The sequence below is a fragment of the Pseudopipra pipra genome, chromosome Z (genome assembly GCF_036250125.1).
Source record: "Pseudopipra pipra isolate bDixPip1 chromosome Z, bDixPip1.hap1, whole genome shotgun sequence".
Classification (NCBI taxonomy): Eukaryota; Metazoa; Chordata; class Aves; order Passeriformes; family Pipridae; genus Pseudopipra; species Pseudopipra pipra.
The window spans coordinates 26,200,623-26,221,916 of NC_087581.1; the positions used below are offsets into that span (position 1 = coordinate 26,200,623).

The window sequence follows — 21,294 nt, forward strand, 5'->3', positions numbered from 1 at the left end:
ACCAGTCTGTGACACAACATGTAAATATGTTTGTAAATATGGAGTTTCTCTGATGGGGTCACAGAAACCAAATTGAAGACCATTAAACTCAGAAAATATCTTTTTAACCTAAGTGCCATAAGGCTCAAACTCAAAGTCTATTTTGACCTTCCCTTCACCTGTGGTTCACCAAGTCAACCTTTGCCAATGATACTCATGTGAAAAGGCTTGACAGCTTTGGGCACCTCTGGTTGAGCTGGTTTTCTCATCTTACCAAGGAAGGGGTTCCCTGCAGGGTTAAGCATGATTTCGATAAGATGTAGCTTTAAATGTGGCCCTGCTTGGGGGTGGAATTGGACCAGAGAACCTCCACCAATCTCATACAATCTAAATTTTCCTCAAAGACCATATCTGATCTCCAGGGGTACTGCTTGAAAGTAGGGGAAAAACATGCTAAAAATAGCCAGTAGCAGGGTATCCTGCCCTTATCTCCAGTCTCTTGGAGGCGTGGATGATTGGATGAGGCCTTTATCTCAGCACCCGAAAGACTACTCGCTACCTCCACCCCCTGAGTATCGTGAATGACATAGGAGTCCATCCCCACAGTATGAACGGTGTAGAAGTCCATCTCCGTGGCGCGAACGGCGTAGAAATCCATTTCTGCGGCGTGAGCGATGACGAAGTCCATCTCCACACCATGAATGAGTTAGAAGCTCATCCCCACAGGATGCCCAGTCTCCACCTCCACGTGAGAGATACAGAGAGGAGGCGGGAGCGGTTCCATGTAATAGCAGAAGAGTAAAAAGGGAGGTGGAAAAGATTCTGTGTGGGAGAGATGGACAAGAAATAATCCGAGAAAGTGAAATTACACAATCACTGACCAGAAGAGAGCTTCGAGATTTACGGAGGGATTATATGCGCTTGCCTGGTGAACGAGTCCTCACCTGACTGGTGAGGACAGGGGGGCTGATAGTCACGTGATTGAAGGTGACGAAGCACAGCAATTGGGATCCATTGCCTGAGACCCTGTGATAGAACAAGAAATGGAAAGGGAGAAAATGGCGTCCAGTCTCTGGCTCCAAATCCTTCGTACTGTGAGGGTGAGATACCCATTTAAGGAGTCCCTGACGAGTTCTTCAAGAAGGTGGAACACTGCGGAAGAAGGCATCCAATACCTATGGGAATTGGCCATGCTGGAGATTGTCTACTGTGATCCAGACTATTATGACATCCAAGTTCCCGAGAGTGTTCCCTGCATGCAGCCGATGTGGAAAAGGGTAATTCAAGGTGCCTCCAAACCGTATACCTACTGCTTGATAAGCGCAAATAATCCAAAGATGGATGAACCAAGCATGGACACCATGTGTGCTTGGATAAGGAGCACAGAGGAAAATCTGGAAGACTCCTTCGATCCCCTATACTGACCCACCTACGATAGGGAAAGAATGGAGAGAGATTATGAATACTCCAGATATGAGGATGACCCTAGGGATAGAGATGACGGAAGGTATAGAGATTACAGAGGAAGGCCAATGGAACGATCACGGCGCAATCGACGAAGATGACCTTGACCTAGACCTCGATCCTGGTCTCAATCTCGCTCACGATCTCCGTCATTCACACGTTGAAGGAAAGAAAACCCTAAGCGTCGGTCACGTAACCTTCGTAGCAAAGGAGAAAACATGAAGAAATGGGATGGTGAACCCACTTCCAAGCTTGAAGCTAGAGTGAGGGAGCTGAAGCAGAAGGACACTGACAAGAAACTTGTCTACGTGGTAGATGCAGACTTCTTAGAAAAGATACTGTGATTGCCAAAACACAAGAAGATGGAGGTCCACTTCGATGATGACAAAAAGGCCTCTAAGAAGTCAAAGTCAAAGTCCGACGATGAATACTCTGATCAAGACCAGTAGGGGGGCCCTGCCTTCTGCCAGGAGAAGGAAAGGGACCAAGAAGATAATCATGTTTACTGGGCTGTGTGGGTTCGATGGCCTGGCACATCGGATCCTCAGAGATACTGGGCCTTGATAGATACTGAGCCCGGTGTACTTTAATGCCTTTGGAGCACAAGAATACTGAGTCCGTTTCTATTTCTGGAGTGACAGGAGGGTCTCAAGAGTTGTCAATGGTAGAGGCCGACATAAGCTTGACAGGAGACCAATGGGAAAAGCATTCCATTGTGATGGGACCAGAAGCCCCTTGCATTCTCGGCATGGACTACCTAAGAAGAGGATACTTCAAGGACCCGAAAGGGTACTGGTGGGCTTTTGGTGTAGCCGCGGTGACTGAAGAGGAGTCCAGGCAATTGTCTGCCCTTCCTGGCCTCTCAGAAGACCCTTCCATTGTAGGACTACTGCGAGTCAAAGATCAAGAAGTGCCAATAGCTACGACAACTGTACACAGACGACAGTATCGGATGAACCGAGATGCTGTGATCCCTATCCACAAGATGATCCGAAAGTTGGAGAGCCAAGGGGTGGTCAGCAGAACCCATTCACCATTCAACAGCCCCATCTGGCCTGTGTGTAAGTCCAATGGAGAATGCAGACTGACTGTGGACTGTTGTGGCTTTAATGAAGTCACGCCACCATTGAGTGCTGCCGTGCCAGATATGTTGGAGCTCCAGTACGAGCTGGAGTCCAAGACGGCAAAGTGGTACGCTACCATTGACATTGCCAACGCATTTTTCTCCATCCCCTTAGCAGCAGAGTGCAGGCCACAGTTTGCTTTCACCTGGAGGGGTGTTCAATACACCTGGAATCGACTGCCCCAGAGGTGGAAGCACAGTCCAGACATCTGTCATGGACTGATCCAGGCCACACTAGAGCAGGGTAAGGCTCCAGAACATATTCAGTACATCGATGACATCATCGTATGGGGGGACACAGCAGAAGAAGTTTTCAAGAAAGGACAGAAGATCATCCAGATTCTCCTCGAGGCTGGTTTCACACTTGGCAGTTTTCCCGGACTCTGGCAGTGTTCCCGGACCTGTTCCCAAAACAATAGACTTGTTCACCAAAATAACACCGAGCTTGGCTGTCTTCCTGGACAATGTTTTCAAAATAGGCCAAACTTAACCAAAATACCCCACTCCTGGTACCAAAAATGTTGTGCAAGTTTTGAGCTGGCTTCCTGCCAAGTCTCCAAAACTTGACAACAGGCCTGCTTCCCAGAGAAGGAAGGAAAAAAAAAAGTGAACCACCAGAAAAAAACTGAGAGAAGTTTGAAAGAAATGGGATTCTATCAAAAACATATATATTTACAATTATATATATACAATTTGAATATATTATCCACAACAGGGAGCTCCCGAGGGGGGAAAAAGGGAAAAGGGAGGGGGAAATGGGGATAAAAAAGAAACCTAAAAACAAATATCTCCTAAATATACCTGTTAATACAGAGCTAATGAATAAATATAAAAATGAATTAAATACTTCCCTGAGTAGGACAGAAGAGCTGTGCAAGGCAGCAGCCAACTCCCCCATGCCTCCCGGAGAGACTGGAGATAACGGCAGGTCGGAGCAGGCAGGCTTTGGCCTATACAAGCAAAGCCCGTCTACGGAGAGACCTGTCGCCTTCAGCCACTGGAAGAGAGAACAGGGCGTACTCTCTTATCTGCGCCTTTTTATATGCTGTGTTATGGAAAGGAATAGCATAGAATAGTTCCTAAGTCACTACCCTTGTTCCTTCCTGGTTACAAGCTGGTCTCCAGAAAGGCCTAGGGTGAAAACTGTCACATTCTTGCACAGTTGGTGCTCTGCTGTTTTCTTGTTTTCATCTTCCTCAACTTGCTGGCCATACTACTTGTGATGCAGCTCAGGATACGGCTGGCTTCTGGGCTGCAAAGCAGCTCACATTAAACTTCTTGTCAAATAACACACCCAACTCTTTCTCAACCAGGACTACTCTTGATCCATTCTCCACCCAACCTGTATTTGTGCTGGAATTGTCCCAGCCCAAGTGTTTACCCTCTGGGAATGATTTTCACAGTCTCAATATTTTACAGGAAGAATGATCAGTTTTGTATTTTGTACCTAATTTCAGTGGATTATTTATGTTTTAAGTAAGATAATCTCATTCCTTTTGACTCCTTCATATATAAGTATAGTGAGAAAGGACACATAGTACCCCCCCATCAAGTATGGGAGATCTCCCCTCACCTTCAAGTGTGGGAGTTATTTTTACTCCAGTTACCTGTAACGAGTATTTTGATTCTTATTTGAGTCTCAGTCTTGCCAGTTCTTATTCCTTCTCTGCTTGGAGACATCTCACCTCTATTTCCTAGCCTTTTAAGTCTTGTCATCCCAGACAACTCTCTCCTGCTCTTGGCATTCTTGGAGATTACTGTTCTCAATAGTAGTATGGACAAGGTAGCGAAACATTACTAGCTCTGTATACTGTTGCCTCGGCCTGGCATGATGTGGGACCTGCAATTGCAAGGAAATTTTTGGCCATCCCTAAATCACGGGCAGGCAGACTGAATGTTTGCAGGATTAGGCTACTAAAATGTGGAAATTAAGTAGCTGGTGATTTGTAAACTTTAAATTCCCAAAGGTGGGTGTCTTGAACAGGCTTGAAAGAGGAAAATATTCATCCGTAAAAGAAGCGTGGCCACCTTCTTTTCTCAAGAACCTACTTTAAGCTTGTAACCAAAGATCTGTGTACAAATTATATTAATGTTAACCTGTGGTGAATATCGCTTTCATGGAATTACTCAGCCTCCTTAATCAATGTGAACTTTAATCATCTACAATACAAATGAAGGTTGTGAGTTATAATGGTAACATCTATCAACTCTGTTAAGAAATGGTGCTGCCAGTCAGGAAACTTGAATTTTTTACTAGATAGCTGTGAATTTTTCTGCAATTTTTTATTTTTTACAAATATTTTGTCTCTAGGAAAATGGAAGTTTGTCTCTGAAGGTAATAGCTTGAAGTGGATAAAGTAGTGATCTCTGAATTGAAATTAAATAATCTCAAAAGCTATTTTCTGAGTGAAAATTGTTCCCTTGTTGTGGAACGATTAACATATTCATTAGTGGACCATTGCTGAAAACAACATTTTCAAATGTACCAAGAGAAATACCACCCTTTTTCTCTTTACACAGGGATAAATATAGACAGGAATATAAATAAGCTGGGAAAATGAGATAGCCAAAGTGCAGCAGTGCCATATCCAAATGCACATCTGTGTTAATACTATTAGAAGTGTGACCTTGAGCATTACAAGGCAAATGATAGAAAAGGTTGAAGACTAAGGATATCTATTTTCAGTTCAGAAGTTCCTGTCTAAAAAGCCCACGAGAGTGGCTTGAAGAAAATGAAGTAAATTTAACAGCCATAGCCATACAATTTGACTTAACTGTGGCATAACTAAAGATTTCATGTCTGTTTTAATTAGTTATTTTTAAATGAGACTAGTAAGTCAGAATTTTTGTGACACATCTTTGTAGTAGTTGACTCTTAAAACTGAAAACCAACTGTTCTGACTTCTTATTAGAAATATTTCAGGGAAAAAACCCAAATCCAAAACCTTTCCTAACCACTTTTCTTAGATTTTTGAGTGCTTTTAGACACTAGTCAGAGTCAATAGACACACAGGGAAAATAGCTGATAAAAAAGAGGTGGAAATATATTGTTAACTAGATAAATAGTGTCCTACTTAGTGCTTAAGACATTATCAAGGGGTAATGACCTTGAAGTGAAGGAGGTTAGGTTTAGATTACATGTAAGAAAGAACTTCTTTACTGTGAGGCTGGTGAGACATTGGAACAGTTTACACAGAGAAGTTGTGGATGCCCCATCACTGTAAGTGTTCAGGGCCAGGTTGGATGGGGCTCTGAGCAGTCAGGTCTAGTGAAAGGTGTCCCTGCCCATGGTAGGGGAGTGGGAACTAGATGGTCTTTAATGTCTTTTACAACTCCAGCCATTCTATGATTCAAACCACTAGCCAAAATGTATTGAAATTATTTGAAGATGTTAATTCTGGTATAACTGCTAAATAAAGCTGTGACAATGAAGCCGCCCACAATAGTTTATTATACAAATAATAATAATAGAAAGTTACATTCCATTAGTTTTTTAGAATCACAAGCCATGAAAATTAAAGGTATATTACACGTGATATATATTGCAATGTGTGCCAAGTAATTGGATTTTCCTAATATCTAGGTAGCATTTCTAAATGTAAGGCTTTAAAAGTGCAGGTTATGTAGAATAGTAAGATATGCCACAGTGAATTAAACCAGTCTGTTCTAGTCTTTTATCCTCTTTTGCACAGCAAAAAATTAATACTTGGTGAAGAATATGTCTTGAGCGAGTGTTCCCTAACGCTTTCTCAATTTCCTAAAATATGCAAATAAGAAACTGCCTTAGCCAAAGGCAATATCTTTCTTCTTATTAAGTAAAAGGTGAACTTTGTTGGATTTCTTTTTCGTGAACTTATGCAGCTTCTTTCTCAACTGGTGTAAAATTTTAGCGCCCACGTCTGGCAAACAGACACATGCTCTGTGAAGAACCTTTGTGTTTGTTTTGAATGTGCTGCTGTTTTACTTCAGTAGCAACCGCCTACTTATTTTATTGGAGTACTTAGTCAAGCCCTTTTACAAATCTCATTATTTTACTGACATCTGTCAAACACTATGCAATCATCTCATTACTAACTTGACCAGCCAAAGCCTGCTTAGTTATCCCTTGTGCAGAAGCTGTTGCAGGTGATGTTAACCGGTGATGTTAGCTGAACAGGAGCTTTTTTTTTTTTTTAATGAGGCTTGCGAAGTAATGGTAATCAGAAATGAACAAGATCTTGATAAATTATTGAGATAATCTGGAAAACAGGATGTAATTAGAGAAAAGTGTAAGTTACTGTGGTTAGAATACAGTCAAAGGAATGGGGAGCAGTGATGTCAACCACTGCTATAGAAGAAGTCCTGAAGATTATAGTGCATGTGCTTAACAAGTTGTGGCAGTCCAAAGCTGAACACTGTGTAAGCCCATCTCCACAGATGGAGGTGCAAAATGTATCAACCGAACCTGCTTTGCCTGACTTCACTGAAGATCTGCTCTCACTGCATTTAAGAGGGGAAAATGTGGCTGCAGGTGAAGGTAGTTAGGTGGAAAAGCTTCATTTGTTTAACCAACTAAGATGCTGTAGATGGAATATGTCAGAAAGGAAAGGGACAGTCTGAGTTTTTTTATGCTTATCATGCATAAAGTAAAAAGAAAAAGACTTAAGCAGGGAATCTTTAAGTTAACTGTTATGAAAAGCTTCCTAATGGCATGGATGCCAGAGAGCTGAAAGAGATTGTTGGGTCAATTATGGAGACTTTTATGAAGAAGTTTTTGAAAATATATCAGACACAATTCATTACAAGTAACATATAGAATCATAGAATAGAATCATAGAATCACCTAGGCTGGAAAAGACCTCCAAGATCATCAAGTCCAACCCTTGATCCAACACTGCTGTGGTTACTAGACCAGGGCACTAAGTGCCCCATCCAACTTAAAAACCTCCAGGGAAGTGAATCCACCACCTCCCTGGACAGCCCATTCCAATGTCTGATTACTCTCTCGGTAAAAAATTTCTTCCTAATATCTAACCTAAACCTCCCCTGGCAGAGCTTAAGACCATGCCCTCTTGTCCTACTGCTGGTTGCCTGGGAGAAGAGGCCAACCCCCAATTGGCTACAACCTCCTTTCAGGGAGTTGTAGAGTGAGGAGGTCTCCCCTGAGCCTCCTCTTCTCCAGGCTAAACTCCAACTCCCTCAGCCTTTCCTCATAGGACTTGTGCTTGAGTCCCTTCACCAGCCTAGTTGCTCTTCTCTGGACCTGTTCCAGCACCTCAATATCCTTCCTGAACTGAGGGGCCCAGAACTGGAGGCTACAGTACTCCAGGTGTGGCCTCACCAGCACCGAGTCCAGGGCAAGAACCACTTCCCTAGTCCTGCTGGCCACACTGTTCCTGATCCAGGCCAGGATGCCATTGGCCTTCTTGGCCACCTGGGCACACTGCTGGCTCATGTTCAGCTTCCTGTCAATCCAAACTCCCAGGTCCCTTTCTGCCTGGCTGCTCTTCAGCCACTCTGTCCCCAGCCTGTAGCGCTGCAGGGGGTTGTTGTGGCCAAAGTGCAGGACCCGGCACTTGGCCTTGTTGAACCTCATCCCGTTGGAATCAGCCCAACTCTCCAACCTATCCAGGTCCCTCTGCAGAGCCCTCCTGCCTTCCAGCTGATCGACACTCCCTCCCAGCTTAGTGTCATCTGCAAATTTGCTAATGGTGGACTCAATCCCCTCATCCAGATCATCAGTAAAGATGTTAAACAGGACTGGGCCCAACACTGATCCCTGGGGGACACCATTAGTGACCGGCCATCAACTGGATGCAGCTCCATTCACCACCACTCTCTGGGCCCAGCCATCAGCCAGTTCTTAACCCAGCACAGAGTGCCCCTGTCCAAGCCATGGGCTGCAGCTTTTTCAGGAGTATGCTGTGGGAGACGGTGTCAAAGGCTTTGCTGAAGTCCGGATAGACACATCCACAGCCTTCCCCTCGTCCAGCAGGCGGGTCACATGATAATAAAAGGAGATCAAGTTGGTCAGAGAGGACCTGCCCCTCCTAAACCTGTGCTGGCTGGGTCTGATCCCTTGTCCCTCCTGTAGGTATTCTGTGATTGGACTTAGGATGATCTGCTCCATAACCTTGCCAGGCACTGAGGTCAGGCTGACAGGCCTGTAGTTTCCCGGTTCCTCCTTGCAGCCCTTTTTGTGGATGGGTGTGACATTCGCCAACTTCCAATCATCTGGGACCTCCCCAGTGAGCCAGGACTGTTGGTAGATGATGGAGAGCAGCTTGGCGAGCTCTTCTGCCAGCTCCCTCATCACCCTTGGGTGGATCCCATCTGGTCCCATAGACTTGTGGGGATCCAAGTGGCTCAGCAGGTCACCAACTGTTCCCTCCTGGATTACAGGGAGACTGTCTGGCTTCCTGTCTCTGTCTACCAGCTCCAGAGGCCACTTGTCCTGAGGACAACCTGTATTACTGTTGAAAACTGAGGCAAAGAAGGTGTTAAATACCTCAGCCTTTTCCTCATCTTTGGTGACTATGTTCCCCCCCATGTCCAACACAGAATGGAGGTTTTTCTTGCCTCTCCTTTTGCTGTTGATGTATTTGTAGAAGCACTTTTTGTTATCCCTAAGAAGTGGTTAGATTGAGTTCAGTTGTTCTAATTTTCTTTCTACATGACCTAACTATATTCCTAAACTCTTCCTGAGTAGCCAGCCCTTTTTTCCATAGTCAGTAAGCTCTATTTTTTTCCCAAATTTACTTCAAAATTGCCCTGTTCAGCCAGGCTGGCCGTCTTTCCCGCTGGCTCACCTTTCAGCAGACTGGGACAGCCTGCTCCTGTGCATTCAAAGCTTCCTTCTTGAAGCATGTCCATCCCTCCTGAAAACCTTTATTTTCAAGGGCTGTTTCCCAAGGCACCCTCTGAACCAGTCTTCTGAGTAGGCCGAAATCTGCCCTCTGAAAGTCCAAGGTAGAAGTTTTATTGATGGCCCGTTTTGCATCCCTGAGTACTGAAAACTCTTATTATTTCATGGTCACTGTGCCCCAGACAGCTTCCAACCACCACATCTCCCACCACCATCCCTCTCTGTTTGTCAACAGCAGGTCTAGCGGGGCCCCACCCCTGGTAGGCTCATTTACCAGCTGGAGCAGGAAATTATTGTCTACGCATTCTAGAAATCTCCTAGACTGCCTCTTCTCTGCTGTGTGGAGTTCCCAGCAGACATCTGGCAGGTTAAAGTCACCCACAAGAACAAGGGCTGGCGATTTTGAGACATCTGCCAGTGCTTGTAGAATAATTCATCACCCTCATCATCCTGGTTGGGTGGTCTATAACAGACTCCCACCAGGATGTCAGCCTTGTTGGCCTTCCCCCGATTCTGATCCACGGGCACTCAACCTTATAATTACTGACTTCAAGTTCTACAGTCAAGAGACTCTTTAACATATAGAGCCACCCCTCCACGTCTCCTGCCTTGCCTGTCCCTTCTGAAGAGCTTGTAGCCACCCATGGCAGCACTCCAGTCTTACGAGTTATCCCACCATGTTTCCGTGATGGCGACTACAGCACAGCGTTCCTGCTGCACGATGGCTTCCAGCTCCTCTTGTTTGTTACCCATGCTGTGTGCATTGGTGTACATGCCTTTCAGCTGGGCTGCTGATTTCACTTCGAACTTTGGCTTTCCACCCTTAGGTTCATCTCTGGAGAGCCTGGTTTCAACATCTTCCCCCTTCAAACCTAGTTTAAAGCCCTCCTGATCAGCCCCGAGAACTTATGGGCTAGAGTCCTCTGCCCTTGCAAGATCGATGAAGCCCATCTGTCCCTAGCAGGCTAGGTACCATAGAATTTGCCCCATGGTTGAAAAAAACAAAATTCTGCCAGTGGCACCAATCCTTTAGTCACCTGTTGATAAGATGGGCTTTCCTAGTCCTCTCCTCGTTCATCCCTGCTACTGCAGGAACTGAGGTGAACACCACCTGTGCTCCTGTCCCATTAACTAATTGACCCAGTGCCTTGAAGTCCTTTTGAAGTTACCTCTTTCATTAATGTCATCATTGCCAGCCTGGACCACCAGCAGTGGATAATAATCAGAGGGCTGGATTAACTCAGGGCATCTCCTACCTATATCCCTCCCCCAGGCCCCGGGAAGGCAGCAGACTTCCCTGTGGTATGGGTGCCATATATGGTTGGCATATAGGGCCTTCAGTTTCCCTCAGAAAGGAGTCACCAACTAGAACTACCCTTCTTTTTTTTCTTTATAGCTGTGGTTATAATCCATCTGGTAGATGGGGTGCAACTGGGAGACCCTCCAGACAGATCCTCTTCTTCACTGCCCTCTGCCTGACTCTCTGGGTCCAGGGCCTCATACCTGTTTTTTAAGGGCACTGTGGGAGGTGATGGGGGTTGAGAGGGGATTCTTCTACCTCTCTGATCAAGGACCTGTTTCCATTCCCCCCCATCTACTTGGTTGGCTCCATCTGCCTGATGGCAGGAGGGGCAGGGCTTCGCTGTCTCCCGCTGGACTTCTTTTGGGGTCAAAAGGGTCCACCAGTCTATTTCCCTTTCACTCTCCCTAATGCTTCTTAGCCTCTCCACATCTTCCTTGAGCTCTGGCGCTAAGCACAGCAAATCATTCACCTGCTCGTATCATATGCAGGTGTCTCTCGCACTGTCCTCTGATACTAACACGAGGCTCAGACACTCTGTGCAGCCAGTGACCTGAACAGCTGTGATAAAATGTATTTTATTTTACCCAGTCTTCATCCACTGACATTAGTTAAACTTTTTTTTTTTTAACTGAATAAATATAATTCTTTGGCGATGACATTGCAATTTACAGGGCCTGAGGCAAAAGGAGAATAGCAGTTTAACAAGAAGGGGGATCATGTGGTGCTTATTCATAGTTTTCCATAAAAATAACCATTAGATAACTTACTGCGTGTCCCTCTGCTATGGCTTGGCTGAATTCTATTGCCTTGCTGTGTCAGGCAGCTTCCTGTCATACAGAGTGCTATTGCTGATGAAGTAAGTATGCAAATATGGAAGTGTGAAAACTGGTTTTTGTATACATTACTGTCAATATGACTTTGAATTTTGGCAGACTGTAAAAAATACTCAAAGATAATCTAATGCATTCATTTTAAAATATAAATGAATGAGGACAGGCTTAGGGTTTGTGTAGTATTTATCCATGTGTTATGACCTGCCCCAGAAAGCAAGGGTAACCCAGGTTCTTGTTAATAGATCCCTTGGGGCAGATTAGAATGAAGTGACACTGAATGATCTGTGTTTATAAATACATGTATATGTAGGATTTGTTTTAGAACAATTTGGTTGTGAAGGAAAACAGGTATGAAGCTGTTTTGGTTGTTATTATCTACAGTAATACAGCAATATTAAAACGTAGAAATAACACTTAGGAAAATGGATAAGGAAAAGAAAGAGAAAAGATAAAAGTACAAAGTTATATAGTCACTGCCCATTTAATCCAGCAGTGAGACTTGGTAGTTACAATTTTGATGACTGTTGGTTGAAGTGATGGATAAAGTCTTGCAGGGAATTGATCTGGTGGGAGAAGTCCACAAAACTGAAAGATTTCGTGAGTTATATGTGCTCAGGTTCAGGTAGTAATGCCTAGTATCCTGCGGTGGGAAGTTTTGCAATGTATGATGTAATACTATGAATCACGGGATACTTCAGGAATCTTTGATGGTCTAAGTTGCTGCGAATGTCTTGATGCTTCCTCGGAGGGGAGTTTTTGCAGCTGAGTCTGAGAAGTGATTGAAACAGAGAAAGGAGTAGATCAGATTAGGATTGCTGATTGCAAAAGTGTTTCATGGTAAGCAAGGGAAAGCATTTGGTCCAGAAACAGTGGATATGGTCTGTATTGTTATTAAAAAAAAAAGCATCATCTCCACTAAAAAGCTGAAAGATGAAATGAACGTTACTGTGCTAAAGCTTGCAAATTGTATGGAGATGTCTTATTTTATACAGATACTGGAAGAAAGAAAGGTCTCTTGTAATTCTAGAATGTTATGGAGATTTTTAAAGGAGATGAGCAATTATAAATGGTCTAAGATTTAATTTAGATAAGTATAAAATAATATACTTAAGAAATTATTATTTAATGCAAATACAAATGACAAAATTACTTGTTTAAAGGATTTGCAAAGTAATAATGAATCAGAGATTGGATATGTTGTAAAGTGATGCTTTATAATGAAATCCATTCCTATCCTGATTTTTACATAGAGGCTGACAGCAGACACACAGGGGTGCACAGACACTCTCTTCTTCTGTGAGAACATAGAATCACAGAATAATTTGTGTTGGAAAGGACCTTTAAAGGTCATCTAGTCCAAATCCCCTGCCATAAGCAGGGACATCTCCAACTAGGTCAAGTTGCTCAGAGCCCCATATGACCTAATGTTGAATGTTTCCAGGGATGGGACGTCTGCCACTTCTCTGCACAACCTGTTCTAGTGTTTCACCACCCTTATTGTAAAAGACGTTTTCCTTATAGCTCATCTAAATGTAAAACTATTACCCCTTCTAAAATGATTGTCCCCATATTTCTTATAAGCTCCCTTTAACTATTGAAAGGCCACAATAAGGTCTCCCCAAAGTCTTCTCTTCTCCCTGCTGAACAACCCCAATTCTCTCAGCCTTCATAGATGAGGTGCTATAGCCTTCTGATTGCTTTTGTGGCATTCCTCTGGACCAGCTCCAACAGATCTATGCCCTTCATGGATAATAACATGGGTAATAATTGCTAGTGTGATTTCACTGCCATCCATGATTAATATACATTTGTTAGGAATATTAGTCTTTGTAAATATGAAATCCTCTGAGTTTTCACTGCTTGCAGTGTGTTGAAACTGGAGTTAAAGTAATAGCCATGTTGCCTGAATATAGGACAGTGTATTGCAATGCAGCCATGATTAACAAAAGTAGTTTTAATGGGCTTTAAGACTCTGGTCCTACCTGCCTGGGTTTGCTCTGAACACTGGTGAAACTTACAAGTTCTTAGGGATCTAATTTCTTGTAGCCTGTGTCCAGCAGGCAGTGAACAACTATCCACCAACACTTTCTGCTCACCAAAGATTTTTATAAGTGGTTTGTGAGAGGAGCTTAAATTTGGTTCCTATAGGTGCTGCATAAGGGTAATAGTTTTCTACCTTTTTTTTTTTTTTTTACCCTAATGTGGAAAGTCTGTAGTTAGTAGGCAAAGATTATGACTTCTGCCTAAAATTCCTGTGCAATTTTAGCTTAATTTTTTTGTGGAATTTCTTCAGGGCCTTGGCTTCTCAGTCTAGTTGCGCTGATAAGTTATACAGCAGATGATCAAATGAAGATTTTTCTTAAAAGTGAAATGTACTTATTAGAAGCAGGAAAAGTTCATCATTATTCAAATAATGAATTTTGAAATAAGCTGATATGATCTCCTTCTATGATAGGGTGACAACCTTAGTAGATGAGGCAAAGGCTGTGGATTTTGGCTGTCTGGACCTTAGTAAAGCCTTTGGCACTGTCTTCTACAGCATTTTCCTGGAAAACTGTCTGCTCATGGCTTGGAAGGGTGAAAACACAACTGGATGGCCAGGCCAGACAGTGATGGTGAATGGAGTTACATGCAGCTGATGGCTCGTCACCAGTGGTGTTCCCCAGGGCTCAGTACTGGGGTCTGGTGCACAAGTTCTATGAGGAGCGGCTGTGGGAGCTGAAGTTGTTTAGCCTGGAGAAAAGGATGCTCGTTGGACAACTTATTGCTGTCTAGAACTGCCTGAAAGGAGTTTGTGGTGAGATAGGGGTTGGGCTCTTCTCCCGAGTTACACGCAATAGGAGAAGAAGAAATAACCTCAAGGTGTGCCTGGGAAGTGGTAGAATTACCATCTCTGGAAGTGCTGAAAAGACATGTCGATGTGGTGCTTAGGGGTTTAATGATGGACCTGGTGTTAGGTTAATGGTTGGACTTGATGATCTTGGAAGTCTTTTCCAACCTTAACAGTTCCATGTTTCTCTTCACTGCCCCTCCACTCCCAGTGAGCTTCTGTCTTGTGTTGTACTTGATACTAGAACAGGTTTCCTAAGATGCAGTAAGAGAACCCGAGAAAGATGCAGCTATATGAATAGCAATATTGTTCCTGAAAGGAACAGTTTTACATCTTCTCCAACAGCTGAATGGAGGACTCCTATGCAATTATGTCCTTCATCTGAGCTGTTCCTCTCTTGAAGAGGCTATTGAATGTTATAAGCAGTACTGCAATAGCAGCCCTGTAGTGTTCAGTTCTTTGTATGCTGAAAGTATCTGTTACTGCTCAGTCTCGTTTGAGTTGTTGTTCTGATCCTTTGGGTTCCTGATTTAATAGTCAGTGTTTATTTTACAAAGGGAACTGTGATCTGGAATATGTTTGTTCCCATCCTAAGGCTGTTGTGGATAAAATAATGAACCTCAATTCACTTCACTAAAACTCTGCAGTAATATTAAATAGTTGAAAGGGTACTCTGTAACAGGATGGTTTACCTGCTCTTCATGGGTTTGGTTGATAAGGCAAATTTTATGTGCTTAAATTGCAAAGAAGACCCAATTGTCATGAGAAACCACTGGAATTTTTTGATTGTTTGTGGGGTTTTTTTGTGTTTGTTGTTGTTGGGGTTTTTTTTGTTTGTTTTGGTTTTTTTTGTTTGCCTTCTAGTTAGGAAAGGTTATTTTCATAGGAAATGTAATATAGCATTCAGATTTCTGGCAGACATTGATACTCTTCATTATTGGAATTTTTAAGGTAAGGTCAGACTGGAGTATTACATAGCAGTTCTTCAGAATTATGCTTTGGTTTTATTTTGTTTGTTTGTTTGTTTGCATGTTTTTTTTCTCCTGCAAGGGCAACTTAAATGTAGAGGTTCAGGAGACATGCTCATGTATGGGTATATAGTCACAGTATATCTTGACTCCATTTTGTACACTTGGTTATTTGTAGAAACCAGAAAAACAGAGAGAGGAAGGAAAATAAATAACATTGGAAATACTTTCTCATATACTCTTATCAAGGGACAAGGGGGAAAAAAAAAGAAAAAGGGAAAGAATAGATTCAGAAATGGAGGAGACTGAAGAGGAAGTGAAGAGTTGACAAGTGGAAAAGACTGTATTTGTTCAAAGGCTCAGTTTTAAGTAGAGGTAGGAAAAGCCATGTCTTTTGGCATATTATCTGGGAACCACTGAAACACCTTACTGAGTGCCCTGAAAGAGCTGGAGTTGTACTGATGATCAAAGCAGTGAAGGTATACTGCAGCAAAAGAAAAAGAAAAAAAAATTGAATTAGATCAATAGCTTATGGGTCAGTTTCTCAGTAACTTCTGTTAAACTAATTATGTGCCGTAGCACTTCATTTTACTTTTATAATATGTATGACAATTTCAGCTTTTCTATGGCATTACTGGTTAAAAGTTTTGGTATTTTTAATTTAGTATCACTTTCAAAGTGATTGTGTCACTTTGTTTATGATTAATACTTAAATATTTTTTCTTTAGCTCATATGAGTTCTCTTTTTGTTCCTGTATCCTTTTTTCCCCTTGTAAGGAACTGCCATGCTTATAAGTGGCAGTTTGTATCCCAGTAGTTAAATACATTAGCAATTTGCTTATCCTCAAGATCAGCTAAATAAAATTGATTTTTAAACAGGAAATAATGCTAACTTTTTTCCTACACTATTTTTATTTTTAGGAATGTTGTCTCTGCAATTTGAGAGGTGGTGCATTGAAGCAAACTACTGACAAAAAGTAAGTAATATATTTTTCAGGACTGTATATGCTTATTTTTGACTTTATTCCCAATCCATTCCCATGTGCAAAGCATTTGTAAACATAATTACTTGACAGTGTCCCTTGAAGCTGAATTGTTGCAGAACTAAAATTACTGCTATTCAAATGTGCCACTGGCATTTTGTGAAATAGTTAGATAGTAAAATGTACGTTTCTTTTAGTATTTGCACGCACTTGCTTGTTCCAAATTTTAATCTGCTGGCCTTTGTGTAGAGAAAGTAAATGAGAGCTCATTTATCCCTGTTTGCATGAGAAAGTCTTACCAAACACCAAAGCGTATTTTCCTTTTTCCTCCTCAAAACTACCATACAATAGCTTTGAACTTCTAAAACCAGTATTTTCAGTTAATTAATTTTAATCATATTGAAATAATTTTCAATTCTGAAGTTGTTCTTTTTTTATTCAAATACATTTATAGCACACACTATCAAAAATAGTATTGTTGATGACATTGTATTATTAACAGAATCAATATTTTTTATTGTATCTGGATGACAGACACTATAGCAAGTAACCCTAAAAGATGAAGTGAAAAATGTCTCAGCTTAATATTTTGTCAAGCCCAATAGTACAACAGTCTTCATGCATTTAGAATTTCATAATTAATTAGGTTATTTTAGTAGCTTGGCAATATCATGTAGACTCTTTCTTTAATGCTTTGGAATGCAGTGATAAGACATGATCTTGGTACAACATTCTTTTTTGCTTAGCAGGAAAGAATTTATTTATCAATGATTTGCATTGGGTTGCATGACTGGTGAATTGTTCAGTTAGTAGAAGGTTTTATGTGAAACTCAGGCCATATCTTACTTGCAAAAAGCGTTAATGTCATAACCATTCTAGTGGAGCTTTTGACCAGTACATGAAAATTCTCATCTGATTTTTAGTTTAAATTCCCCTAAATTTGTTACTTGCTTTAATCACCAAAAAAAAAAGGAGAAAAAAAAATGACAGAAATATCTCATGCCCTTTTTAATATTTGCTGTTGACAAAGGTTGCTCCTTTGAAAATATGTATATCTTTTTTTGTGAACCAATTGAAATTTTTTCCAAATATTTCATAAGATTTATTCATAGAAAAAAAATCCACAGAAGTTTACATAAAGTGATTTTCTTTGTATAACAATACATAAAGTCTTTGGCTTTACATTCTGTCACTCTGTAGGTTAGTGTTACAGATTTATGAAATGGAATTTCTGTAAAAGCAGTTCAACTCCTGTTTTCCTGTTTCCATAATACCTTATAGCTGTTATACACTGTGGAGTTTTTCATCTATCTTTCAGCTTCAGCTACCATTCCAAGATTTTGAGTTTTTCAGAAAAGTATGTTACAAATATGTCTTTTTTTTCCGACAAGTGTAAAATCTAACATGTGCATTCCCTTTTGCTCCTTGTTTGCTCCTTACAAACTAGTGAGAGATATGAGTATCACTTATATTTAAAAGCTAATGTATCAAACACAGTGTGTGCGTGTGCAGGAAACAATTTACCATATAGGAGAGTTGAGATTCCTTCTTTTCAGCAGAACACAGCAATTATTTTGAGTCTGTTAGGTTGAGAGATGTCAGAGTATAAATGATTGGGTAAAGATTGATTGAAGAGGTATTTTATTTACAGTGTTTCTGTCCCATAAAGCTTAGATGGTAAGACTGTAGTTTAGTAGGTGGGCAGGCAGCAATGAAGAGAAAAAGGGTGTTATTACAAATTTAAAGAAGTCTTAAAGCAGGACTCTTTAAGTTAAAACATGAACAAAGCTGTCACCTTAATAAAATTATAGATCTGCAAGCTTTATCTGCTTTTATTTGGGCTGAATTTATAACTTGCTAATTGATATGTCATCTTTATATACAGCTGTTATTTCACACTGATGAATACAACTTTGAAGTCACATGACAGCAGTTTATATTTAGTTGTTGGGTGTCATATTATACTTTTTTAGATGTTTTTGTCAATGACTTATTTGAAATACTACTTCTCTACTGCAGGAAAGAGAAATTGTTTCTCTTTTCTGCATCACCCTCCATCTCCTTCAGTTTCAGCCCACATTCCTGTTAATCTGCTAAGATGCTCAAATAATATGTGTCTCTTGGAGATATACAGAAATGGGAGTGAGGCAAGCATTCAGGGCTTAAAGAAATAGAGCAGATGGGGTAATGAAACCAGATGTACAGTGAATGACAGGGAATAAGGCAAATATGAGTCAAAGAATAGAAATGTTTTCCTTTCTTCAGGTTTACTACTTGTCTATCCCTAAAAGATTTTAGAAGTAATCTCAGAAGGCTGCTCTTTGTTAATAAGAATGTCATTAGCTTCTCTTTTCCTCCATGAAACATACACTTTCAATATTAATTTCAGACTTTTTAAAGTTTCATTTAGCCTTTCTTATTCTGATACTTATGTATTGAAACAGAATTTGGAGGACAATAGCAATGCTTTCTGATTAATATAGGAAGCACATAGAATGATCTCACAAACTTCCTGAAGTTGCACTGAAGTCTTACATGTAGCATTGGTCCTAGGCACTTGCAAGTGTTTTCACTGCTAAAGGTGATCCAGTTCATGTTGGGCATTGCACTGATAGCCTGATCACTCTGCTGCTTTTATGCCATTGTGTCTGTAAACAGAAAATCTTGACAGTATACTTTGTTTTGCATTTCAGTAGATATATGACTGATTATGATCACGTGTGTTGCCTACGAATAGTTACTCAGGTCTGAGAAATGTTAATGCAAAATGCTGTAGATGATAATTACTCATGAACCAAATAGCATGTTCTTTACATACATACCTGAATGGCACAACTACGAAAACTTCGCACTTAATAGAAAGTGAAAGATGCTTAAAAAAATGTTGCAACAGGACCTCAGTCTGAAATTATATTTAAACGAAGTGGTGGTGGTGTAACATTTGCTAAAATGTTTTGAAGAAGTTTAGGAAAGCCTAATAAGGAACTAAATAGAGATGGATGCCTTTAAAAAAACCCGAAAACAAAAGCAAAAAACAAAACACACAGCAAGTAATGAAACATCTGAAACACTTGTACTTCTATGGGTTTTTTTGGTGGTATTTTTGACTTGCCACTTTTCACAGGTGGGCACATGTAATATGTGCAATTGCCATCCCAGAAGTCAGATTTGGTAATGTCACAGAGCGTACTCCGATAGACACTAGCAGAATACCTTTGCAAAGGTTAAAATTGGTGAGTAGTATATTAATATATGCTTTGCTATTAAGGTGTTCCAATATTTGAAATGTATTGAAAATCTGAATTGTGATGATTATTGCAACGTAGAGTGCAGTAAACCATGTTTAAGGTAAGGAATAAATAACCAGGTTTTTATTAAGATCGGCCTTTTGACACATAAGGGCAATTCATTAACACTCTTAACAGTCTTTGGTGTTCTATTAAAAGTAATTCAAACCTGTTGTTCCGCAAAAAAAGAGTAACAAGCTTGATCAATGTCAGCTGTGGAAGTTTCACTTTTGGAACTCTACTGGTGATGAAACGTGAACAGACTGGGAATATTACACAATACATGTTTGTGAGGTCTCTTTACTGTGGCTTTTTACCTCAATGAACTAGTTATGAAGGTAAAAGGATGTATGATCTGTTTGTTACATTGTATCTCCACCATCTGGACATTGAAAAATGTGCATAAAACAAATCACATAATAAAGAGTGTCATTCAAGAAAACTGATGTACCCAAGCAGAAGATATGCATAAATGCAATATACTTGCTATGTTACATGTGAATTACTTAAGTTGTCACTGTGTGCATGACTGTGATGTCTGGTAGAAAGTGAGTAATTAGTGGCCCATTCAAAGCCTTAGAGAAAGCATAAGTCTTCTGGATCAGCCCCACACTGTTTCAAATATACTTCTTGGTCTACCTTAGCTTGTACTCACTTATTTTGAACTATTAATATTTTTTTCTATTTTAGTTTACTTTCATTCCATTTGTTAGCTTTTGTCTTTTGTAACTTCATTTCTAAATGTGAAAGTGGAGTGGTTTAAACCTTGGAGTGGTTTAAAATTGGTAGCCTGTCCTTCAAATGGCAATCCATTTTGAATTTTTGCTCAAAATTTTAAAATTTGGTTTTCACAAGTCCTTTAAAAATAATTTGAAAGACATATCTAAAGAGTATATATATAACATACTATAAAAATGTAAGGTGACTGCTTGAAAATTGTTAATTCAAGGATTGAAAACACAGAAATCATAGAAACATAGAATGATTAAGGTTGGAAATGACCTCCAAGTTCATCAAGTCCAAATTCTGACTGAATAACACCATGCTCATGGTACGCACGTTATCACAATGTGCCATGACTACTCATTTTTTTAACACTTCCAGGGATGGTGACTCCACCACTTCCCTCGGGAGACTGTTTCACCCTTTTAGTGTTAACCACCCTTTCAGTGGAGAAATTTCTTGTTCTATCCAACCTAAACCTCCCCTAGTGGAGCTTGAGGCCATTTACTGTTGTCTCACTGCTTTTTACTTGGGAGAAGAGACTGATCCTCATCTCACCATACCCTTATTTCAGGTAGTTGTAGAGAGTGATAAGGTTCCTGCTGAGCCTCCTTTTCTCCAGGCTGAACAACTCCAGCTGCTCCAAATAAAACTTGCTCTCCACACCTCCAGACCCTCTCACAGCTCTTCTGTTGCCCTTCTCTGGACTTGCTTCAGCACCTCAATGGCCTTCTTGGAGTGAGGGACCCAAAACTGAACACTTGTATTTTTTCCTTCAGTGGATAGAATATTGCTTATAGTGCTCAGTGCTTTTTCAGTTCTTGATGCCTCCTTCAATATAAAATGACGTCGAACCACTACAGGTTGTATTACGCTGTGTATGCGCTTATAGTCTCCTGCCAGTACATGGCTGTTTAGAAATAGAGTACTTGCCTTCCTGAACACTGTTTTTTAAAG

The 21,294-nt window shown here is 40.9% G+C and overlaps 1 protein-coding gene across 2 annotated transcripts in view; it reads left to right on the top strand.

Moving 5' to 3' along the window:
• Positions 1–21,294, top strand: part of KDM4C (lysine demethylase 4C) — a 256,405-nt gene that overhangs the window by 166,865 nt on the left and 68,246 nt on the right. For both annotated transcript variants that reach the window (XM_064641938.1, XM_064641937.1), the window contains 2 exons: positions 16,266–16,321; positions 19,452–19,560. In XM_064641938.1, the coding sequence (XP_064498008.1) occupies positions 16,266–16,321; positions 19,452–19,560 (165 nt within the window). The remainder of the gene's footprint in view (positions 1–16,265; positions 16,322–19,451; positions 19,561–21,294) is intronic.